The sequence below is a fragment of the Chiloscyllium plagiosum genome, chromosome 23 (assembly GCF_004010195.1).
Source record: "Chiloscyllium plagiosum isolate BGI_BamShark_2017 chromosome 23, ASM401019v2, whole genome shotgun sequence".
Classification (NCBI taxonomy): Eukaryota; Metazoa; Chordata; class Chondrichthyes; order Orectolobiformes; family Hemiscylliidae; genus Chiloscyllium; species Chiloscyllium plagiosum.
Genome location: NC_057732.1, coordinates 15912300 through 15922875, shown reverse-complemented (window position 1 = coordinate 15922875; position 10576 = coordinate 15912300). Strand labels below are relative to the sequence as shown.

At 40.0% G+C, this 10576-nt stretch overlaps 1 protein-coding gene across 1 annotated transcript in view; it reads left to right on the top strand.

Moving 5' to 3' along the window:
* LOC122561644 (intestinal mucin-like protein) overlaps positions 1-10576 on the top strand; it is a 41819-nt gene that overhangs the window by 12265 nt on the left and 18978 nt on the right. Inside the window, exons 4-7 of the mRNA XM_043713597.1 lie at positions 1445-1677; positions 4121-4307; positions 4445-4655; positions 8936-9105. Coding sequence (XP_043569532.1) covers positions 1477-1677; positions 4121-4307; positions 4445-4655; positions 8936-9105 — 769 coding nt within the window. The 5' untranslated portion in view covers positions 1445-1476. The remainder of the gene's footprint in view (positions 1-1444; positions 1678-4120; positions 4308-4444; positions 4656-8935; positions 9106-10576) is intronic.

Here is a 10576-nt window from a genome sequence, read left to right as displayed (position 1 = left end):
CCCCACCTTACTAGTTTAAATCCTCCCAAGCAGTTCTAGCAAATTTCCCTGCCAGTATATTAGTCCCCTTCCAATTTAGGTACAATCCGTCCTTCTTGTACAGGTCATTTCTACCCCAAAAGAGATTCCAATGATCGAAAAATGTGAATCCTTCTCCCATACACCAGCTCCTCAGCCATGCATTCATCTGCTCTATCCTCCTATTTCTGCCCTCACTAGCTCGTAGCACTGGGAGTAATCCAGATATTACTACCCTTGAGGACCTCCGTTTTAAATTTCTGCCTAACTCTCTGTAATCTCTTCTTCAGAATCTCAACCTCTTCCCTTCCAATGTCTTTGGTTCCAATGTGGACAATGACCTCCTGCTGGCCCCTCTACCCCATGAGAACATTCTGCAACCTCTCTGAGACATCCTTGATCCTGGCACCAGGGAAACAACACACCATTCTGCTTTTTCTCTGCTGGCCACAGAAACGTCTATCTGTACCTCTGACTACATAATCCCCTAACACAATTGATCTCTTGGAAGCCGATGTACCCCTCGTTGCATTAGAGCCAGTCTCAATACCAGAAACTTGGCTGTTTGTGCTACGTTCCCCTGAGAATCCATCACCCCCTACATTTCCAAAACAGCATACCTGATTGAAATGTGTATATCCACAAAAGACTCCTGATCTAGCTGCCTACCTCTCTTACCCTTCCTGGTGTTAACCCATCTATGTGACTGTATCTGAGACTTCCCCCCCTTTCTATAACTGCCATCCATCACATACTGTTGCTGTTGCAAATTCCTCATCGCTTCTATTTGCCTCTCCAACTGATCTACTTGACCTGATAAGATTTGCATCCAACAGCATTTATGGCAGATATAATTCACAGTAACCCTTAAACTCTCTTTAAACTCCCACATCTGACAAGAAGTACATATCACTGCAAAGGCCATTTTTGCTCCTTCACAATCTACAGACCCAGAAAATAACACCGTCTTATTCCTCTACAAACACTGCCCCAGGTTAAATTAATAGCTATGGCTTATATTTTAAATTTAATCAAGAGACTTATCCCAAAAACATATAATTAAGAAAGAATCCACTGTACCCACTACTGCAGCTTTTTTATTGGACAGACTTAAAACAACAATTAACTTATCTGATTCTGTGCTGTGAACTTCGCCCAACAGTTCCTCCAAGATTAGTTGTGAATTTCACTGTTTGTTAATTTTCCCAGATGCACTCCGATGTCCAGCGATACACGAATTCAAACAGTAAAGGCGGTAACTGTGCAGGTTTTCTCTCTCTCTCTCTCTCTCCTGCACTGTCCTCACCATGTGCTTCCTTTGTCTGCCCTTCTCCCTTTTAAACTGCTGTTGTTTTGACTTTTTTCACTCCTTTATGTTTCCCTTCACAAAAAAAAACTTGCAAACAATATTTTGCTTACATTTCAGGTGAATGTAGAGTATGGGGTGATCCACACTATATGTCCTTCAATGGGCTGTATTATAATTTCTATGAAAACTGCACATATATTCTAGTGGAAGAACAAAATCCAATATACAATTTCACAGTTCTAGTGGATAATTACTTCTGCTTTCCATCGATCCCATTTTCCTGCCCAAAAGGACTGATTATTTTTCATAGAGGGAAGAAGATCACTATTTCTACTAATCACAACTTTGTGGTAAGTGGTCTGTCTTTTTTTTAAGTATTTCTATTCAACGTGTGGTATTCTCAATTCAATTGGTCAATTAACTAGTTCCATAAATCAATGTAACATTCAAAGGGTGGGAACAGATTTACTCCAAATACATAAAAACCACAGACTCATCAGGTAAAAGAATAACCCCTTCAGCACATCAATTCTGTATCACTAAATCTAAATTGAATTTACATTAGTGCCACTTTCCAGCACTAGGCCCATAGCTTTGAATCTTATGACACTTCAACTGCTCATCCACATAGCTTTTAAAGATTTTGAAGTTACCCACCTCAACTATGGTCTCAGGCAGTTTATTATATAGCTCTGACCACTCTCTGGGTGACTTGTTTTTCTCAACTCCCTTCTGAACCTCTAGTCTTTCACCTTAAAATTATGTCCCCTTGTTATTGACTCTTCGAATAAGGGCAACAGCTATTTTCTATTCACCCTTGTCCATGTCCCTCAGACTCTTATATACCTCTATCAGGTCCCCCTTCAGCCTTCTTTGTTCAACATTGTACGGTGATAATTAAATTGTGCAGCTGCTGATCTGTGTTGTACCAACTAAACTGATGGAGCACTCCAATTGGATCCCATGGGCCTGACATTCAATTGGGGCTTGGGAGCCCCATGTCAGGAAAACATCAGGGCTCTGTTCTTGCAACAGGTGGGAAATAGCCATCCACTGTCTTTTTCAAAGGAAATGGTCAATTAACAGCCAAAGGGTATACTGGGGTCCAATCAAAGATGACAGATGATCTCCTGACATTGCAGGGGTAATAGGGAGCCTCTCAAGCATTAAGATAGTTACAACTTGCTGAGGTGGGCATGCGAGAGAAAGAGAGAGAGGGGGAGAGAGAGACAGAGGATAAATATGGCTTCTGGCCACTTTTGGAATAGTCAAGAATAAAATAATCAAGAACTACTAGAATGTTAGGGAGACCACTTCTGAGGGATGGAAGGAGGTTGGTGTATGATCGCAGATGTGATAGTATTTCCTTATTGACATTGGGAGGAGTGTTGGGGTGGGGTGGGTGGGGTGGAGTGGGGCATGTTGGGATAGCATGGTAGTGGGGATATGGTTTAAATATCTGTAAGAGCTGTCACCCGACCTGCCAATGAAATGCCACCCCTGTCCCCTGGCAAAGTTTCAACCATTGCAGGGAGACATCCTGAACAGGAGAAAATTTCACTTCATGCTGTCAAGCTATAATGTCTTTCGTAATAGATTCTGATTTTTGATTTATCGGTTAGCCGTTTGCTCAGCAGCGGATAGTTATTTTGGCCAGGACCCTGTCTGCTTGAACATCGCACTAGTGTGGGATTGTGCCAGGAAATTGGCACATCAGTCGATGGCTGAAAATTCCAGACCTGACTGCCTCCAGACCTTCTTGAAAGTCCGGCCCAACTTTTCTGGAACAGGGATGGGGATATCACTGTCTTGTGATCACTAAAGGAGTGAAAGGATAATAAATCTCACATAATTAACAATAAAAAACAGAAATAATGAAAATCCTATTCTCATGAAAAATTCTTTGGCCTAAACCTTTGGGCAAGATTTTCTCAAATCTGGTAAAGTCCCAGCATTGGCTGGAACTGCATCAGCAATACATTCAGCTGGTTAGTCCACAGGATGTCCCCTATGCATTCCACCCGCACCCCACATTTTACAGTCAGAAGTTTAGTACAAGTACATAGTTGCTGCTTGGTCTGCCGCAGAGTTCAGGATGGTTGCATGTCTCTGAGAGCTACCAGCCTAATCCAGAACCTCAACAATGTCAACTCCAGAAAAAATGGCCAGCGATGATGAAGGGAGAATCCCAGGAGCCTGCAGCCAGAATGGTGATGAAATCTTCAAATAAAATTATAGTTCTACTTGCAAAGCTGGAGGAGATGCAGCCGAAGAAAATGCTAGAGCCTTGAGGACTGGCATCTCAGATGGTGCCCTCTTTGACTAAAAAAGCCAACCCTTCCAGCTGCCTCCATTTAGTCAGCGTCTCACTGATACTGGCAAGGTTGGGGGAGGGGGTGTTCGATCTGTTAGCAGCAAAATGCAAACAACCTGCTAAATTGTTCTCTCGAGTGGAGAAGCCTATCTAATGTGGTTTCCACTGAATGGCAGGCTTTGGTCAAGAGGCCAATCTATCATTGCTCTTTGCAATTTTACCGGAAAATCCATCTTCTTGCTGCCTTCTTTTGAGGCTGTTTTAAACACTTTCCTTTAACTCTAAGCTTCTCCACACAAGTGATGCCTGACCTTCTAAGCATTTCCAGAATTTTCAAATGTTGCTGTGGATCTCCAGCATCCGTAAAATTTTGCTATTGTTCTAGTTAACAGTGAACAAATTCACTTCCAAGGCTTATTAGGTTGGTTGCTCTTTTGAGCACTGATGATTTCAATAAATTTGTACTTTTAATTCTACAGCTGAGGGTTAATGAAAAGCCAGAAAGAATTCCCTACACATCAGACGAAATCACGATAGAAATTCGAAATTTGAAGAATGTGCGTCTTTATTTCAATGATATTAAAACAACTATTATAGCTGCTCAGAATTACTTTAAAATCATCGTGCCTGCAAAGATTTTCTACAACAATACCCAAGGACAGTGTGGTATGTGGTTTTACCTATTCATGTTATATTACTTTCCATGTTTTTGTTTCATTGCCGAGCTAAAGATTCTGGTGATTTTAAATTTGCCATTGCAATTGCAACAAAAGTCTTATGCTTTTTCTCCTGATCTCCTTTAGGCTCTTGCTCAAATAGTATAGCAGATGACTGTATGCGACCAAATGGGGTAATTGAGCCAACTGATTGTTGCCATAAAACTGCACTTGATTGGAAGTTTGAAGACCCCAGAAAACCATATTGCCAATCAGCTCCTCAAGGGGTATCATGTGAACCACCTACAACCACCACACCTTGCACTTCCAAGTCGATTTGTGATGTTATTCCAGACATGTATGTAAAAGTGTTACATTTATATTTAATTTCTTTCAAAATTAAGTTTAAAAGTCTATGAGCTGCATTTTCATTCTGGAGTCATGAGCCTGAGAGTGAATGTGTATCCAGGTGGTGGTTTTGTTTTGTGTCAGTGAATGACCTGTTTTCTAAGGTCAATTTGTGGCCAAGGACTTTGCTTGCCAACCAACTAAGGGTGGCATGAGGACTCACAAAGTATGAGGGGCAATAAGACACTCTCCAGCACTGCAAGATCGATGCTGACATTGTGAATGTTGTGATGTACACCAAGAGACCAATGCTTACACTGTGTAAGGTGGGTGTTGTTGATGCAAATAGGAGAGTGGGCACCTTAAGTTCAAAGAACCTTCGGAAGATTTACACTCACAACCTAGTTCTGTAACTGAGTGCTTTGATCAGGGAGCAGTACACACAGAAAGAACAACAGGAAGTTTAGAGACAAAACTATCTGTGATTGCGTATACAATAATTTGACATGCATTCTGTAAGTTTTTCTTTCAAACCCAAATTCTGTGAGTGTGTACTCGGGATGCTTGTTAATTTGAGTCAAAGAGTGTGGTGCTGGAAGATCAAAGCCAGTCAGGCAGCATCCAAGGAGCAGGAGAGTCGACTCAGGAAGGGCTGATGAAGAGCTTACGATCAAAGTGGCAACTCTCTGCTCCTCAGATGCTGCCTGACCAGCTGTGTTTTTCCAGCACCATACTCTTTGATTCTGATCTCCAGGAACTGCAGACCTCACTTTCTCCATGCTTATTTATTCGTTTGAGACATTTCCCATTCAAGCAGTAGGAGATGGTCTGTAACAGTGATAAAACTCAGGAAATGTTTACTAAGTAATAAAGATGAAGCTAGGCAGCAACTTTATAGGCCAAAGGTGGGTTGGCCTATAAACAAAAAAAACAGCAGACAACATTGAGCTGTCATTTTTTCCGTGTAGGCTTTTACTACTGTAGTCTGCAACAACATGATCTGGAGTTGGCCAAAGAGCTGGCTACGCTAGACATGACAGAATACAATGAGATAGAATTAATAGATAATTTCATGGTAAGGGCACCCATAGATTTCACCAACTATAATATTATTATATATATCATTATGAATTTTAGAATCAGTTTGAGAAAGAGAGAAGTGCGTCCAAGACTATCCATCAAAATTTTAAATACAGCAAATTATAATCTGGTGCAGGTAAATTGGCAAATTAGCTAACACCTTAAGAGTTTAAGAAATAGGAACAGGAGTAGACCCTTCGGTCCCTTGATCCTGCTTCACCATTAAATAGGATCATATATGATAAGTCAATAGAGATGCCGTGGCAGAATTCATGGGGATATCTCAGAATACACAGAATAGATACAATGCAAGAATAAGAACAATTCCAATCCTCCATCTGTAGTTAACTCAATACATTAAAGAGAACGTTCAATTAACAGAGACGTAATTATGCAAAAACAGTTGGTAGCTCGGTGATTGTACAGAATATACAAAAAAAGCAAAATATAACCAAAAGGAAGATATGAATAAATGGGGGCCGTTCAGCCCATCAGGTTGAATTGATGATCCAAGCAGCATCCCACCCTGACCCCGTAACCCCACATGGAATGTACAAACTCCATATGGGCAATCGCCCAAGACTGGAGTCAAGCCTTGTTTCTGTGAGGCAACAGTGCTAAGCAGTGTGTCGTCAAGCTGCCCCAAACAGAGTATGAGAAAAAGCTGACCAGAAACATCAAAACACACTGTGAGCACTTTCATAAATATTGAAAGATGAAAATAATTAACAAAGTGAGTGTTGTTCCTATAGAAAGTGACACTGCAGAATTAACAATGGAAAGTAAGGAAACAACAGATATTTTGCATTAGTCTTCCCTGTAGAGAAAATAAGCAATATCCCCAAATCAGAGAAAAATGAGAGAATGGAAGAGAGGGGAGAACTTGGGAAAAATTGCTAGAGAATTGCTACTGAGCAAATTGTCAGCGCTGGGAGCTGATAAGTGCTGGGTTCCTGATGGACTTCGTCCTAGGGTTCTAAAAGAAGTGCCAAATATGAGAGTTGATGCATTGATTTTAATTTCAATTTTCCAAAATTCCCTTGATTTGAGGACCATCCCATAGATTGGAAGATAGTGAATGCAATTCCTTTATTCATGAAATAAAGAGACAGAAAAACGTAAACTACAGGCTGGTTAGTTTAACATAGAAGCCAATGTTAAGAAAATTATATCTGATCTCTTAGAAAAATCCATTTGTTTGGTTTTGTAATCAGCATGGTTTTGGAAAGGAACATCATGTTTGATCAATATATTGGAGCTAAATCGAATCGCTATAGTGTGGAAACAGGCCCTTAAACCAACATGTCCACACTGACTCTCCAAAGAGTAACTGTACATCTTTGGACTGTGGGAGGAAACCGGAAACACACAGACACAGGGAGAATGTGCAAACTCCACACAGATAGTCACCTGAGGCTAGAATTGAACCCAGGACCCTGGTGCTGTGAGGCAACCATGCTAACCACTGTGCCGCCCCCATTGAAGAAATAACACATCTGTGAATAAAGAGGAAATAAAGTACAAACTGAGTCTGAGTCAGTCACATGGTGCTTAAGTCTTTTACATTGACCACAATTAAACAGAATAAAGTTATATTAGGCTAACCAAGTAGTACATAATCCCTAGACTGTTACTTTCAATCTCACAATGTCCATTGTGGGGAAAATACTTCGTTTAAATCATTTTCCACCATTTACTCATTATTAAACACAGATATGATGCCAAAAACAAACTGCTATATTAACCTTCATAATAGCCCAGATTTGATACACTGTCACTAGATGGAGCCTAGTCAAGTAGAATTTCACAAGACACTGTCATTTCGGTATTTGCTTTGTTTATAGTACCGGTACTTTAGCATTTATGCTGTTTCATATATAACTTTTAAATCAAAATAAATTATCTTATTTATATGAATATGGGCATTTAGGCATGTACACTATTTCAATCTCAATGCTTTAAACCTGTTTTTCTGATGAGAAGAATCCTGAAGTACCCAATTGTACAGTGATTCTATTAGATTTTCTGATTTATTTTTACTTTATAAGACACTTCAGCTAGGAATGCACATATTGCACACTTTCTAAGTTTCAACCTGTACATTGGCTTTTCTGAGCAGAAAATGTGTGCAGAGACTAGCTTAGGTTTTAATGGGGAAGGCTCGCACATTTCAGTTAAAGTTGCTTCATTTCATGTTACAAATTTCAAGAGTATTATCATCATTTTAAGTGATGAGTTTCTACATATTGTAAGTTCCAACTGCACATTTATCTGTAAAACATTTACAAAAAGATAGATTTTGACCAGAAGTCAAAATATACTCAAGGATTCTTTGAGATTTTACCAGGAAATTTTACATATTGATTTTCAGAACTCCGTGCATAAAGCTTTCACATAGGAACCAAACTGTTCTTGAACCTCTAAGTTTTAATCTTGCTCTATGCCTCCATTCAAGCATATTAAAGCAAATGAAAGACAATGTTGGGCAGTTGACGAAGAGTCCAACAACAATTAGACTGCTTTCCTTTATTTATCCCATTCCCTTCTCTCCTAAATCCCTTGTTCTCTTGCAGTGACGAATATTAAACAAACTTCCAGTGACTCCACCTAGACCTGAAATGTTAATTCTGACTTCTCGTCATAGACACTGCCAGACTTGCTGAGTTTTTCCAGCAATGTACAGCATCCACATTTTTATTTTAGTTTTGAACGTTTCTCTTTGTTTGGTTATTGCTGATCCAACATTAGCTTGTAAACCTAAAATCTAGATTCAAGTGGAGGCTTTCTAAAGGAAAAATGGTATTTTTTCTGAAGAAACAAATTGGGAAATTACAAACCTAAATAAGTGAAATTATCTGTAATTATGAAAACTATTTTGAGGTGGGACTGAAAATCAAACACAATCATTTTCGCATCAAGAAAAGTTTTCTCCAGGACTATTTAAAAAGATTTGAGGGCAAGTTAATCTGTTACCTCATTAATTTTGAACCTTGCATGTTACCTAAAATATGGAGGTGGTTTTCAATCTTTCACTGCTTTGATTGTGAATAATTAATAGCAGTGACAATTTGGTTATCGTTTGAACTAACAAATAATTTAGGTATTTAGGTATCATGACCATAATACTTATACATAAAAAGTATATTGTGAAGCTTCATGAAGTTTTGTATAAGATCTTTAGAGATCTTTGATGTTTTCTCCACCATACAGACTAACTGAAAACTGTAGCATGGTTGACCCTGAGCTGTTCTGGAAAAGCTGTAATTCTGACCATTGCCTGATCAATTCGACAGAACTAGACTGTATGAACATACAAACAGCTGCTGACATATGTAGAGTAAATGGATGCGTTGACTGGAGACCTTCAGCACCTGAATGTCGTGAGTATCTAAAGAATCTAAGAAACTTGGTAATCTGTTTCATGTAAATGTTCTCTTTTAATTTGAATTGCAATTTTGAAATGATCTATAGTCTATTTTAATAGATAAATTGGGAATTATTTTAGTTCTGCACGGGTTTTGAGAGCACAGCTATTGGAGGGAAAAGTGGATTAAACTGCCAGCCTATATGGGGCATGTTAACTCCTCGGTACCCCTGTATGTTTCCAGTATGCTGGCTGAAATGGGGAGAAAGTTGACTAGTGGGTGAGATAACAACATTATACATCGAGAAAATACCTGCTACAAAATACTATTGCTGAGAAGTATCAACAAAGGATCAACTTACTACTTAGAGTTGGGCATCAGAGTGCAGTTTGCATCAGTTAAGTTGCTATGTTTTATATTCATTGTAGTTACTGGAGGAAGTGAGGGTGTGTTGAGGAAATGCACATTCCTTAGATGCTGGCACACAGTTATAACAGAATGACCTAATCATCTGTCACACCCTCGGTGTAGGGCATACATTGCACAAAATATGTGTACTTACAGGGAGCAGGTAATCAAGCATGAAGTGTTCGTTGAAAGGAATGTTTTATTGGAACCTTTGGATATAACATCTTTATTTTCATAGAATCCCTACAGTGTGAAAACAGACCATTTGGCCTAACAATTTCACACCAACCCTCCAAAGAGTAACCCACCCAGACCCATTCCCCTACCCTACTACTGCATATTTACCCCTAACTAATGCACCCAACCTACATATCTCTGAACACTATGGGCAATGTAGCATGGTCAATTCACCTAACCTGCACATCTTTGAATTGTGAAGGAAACTAGAGCATCTTGAGGAAACTCATGTAGATTCAGGAAGAAAGTGCAAACTCCACACAGGCAGTCACCTAAGGCTGGAATTGAACCATGCTGCCCATGGTGGCTCAGTGCTTTGATTAATTGGATTTATTTTCCACAGTAAAGCTATACCTGAGTAACAGGTTGAGCAATTCATCAACTTCACCAACACACTCCACCCTGACCTTAAATTTACCCGGACCATCTCTGACACCTCCCTCCCTTCCTGGACCTCTCTATCTCCATTAGTGAAGACCGACTTGACACTGACATTTTTTACAAACCAACAGTCTCCCACAGCTACCTGGATTACACCTCTTCCCACCCTACCTCCTGCAAAAATGCCATCCCGTATTTCCAATTCCTCTGCCTCCGCCGTATCTGCTCCCAGGAGGACCAGTTCCACCACAGAACACACCAGATGGCCTCCTTCTTTACAGACCACAATTTCCCTTCCTACGTGGTTAAAGATGCCCTCCAACACATCTCGTCCACAACTCACACATCCGCCCTCAGACCCCACCCCTCTATCCATAACAAGGACAGAACGCCCCTGGTGCTCACCTTCCACCCTACCAACCTTCGCATAAACCAAATCATCCGCCGACATTTCCACCAC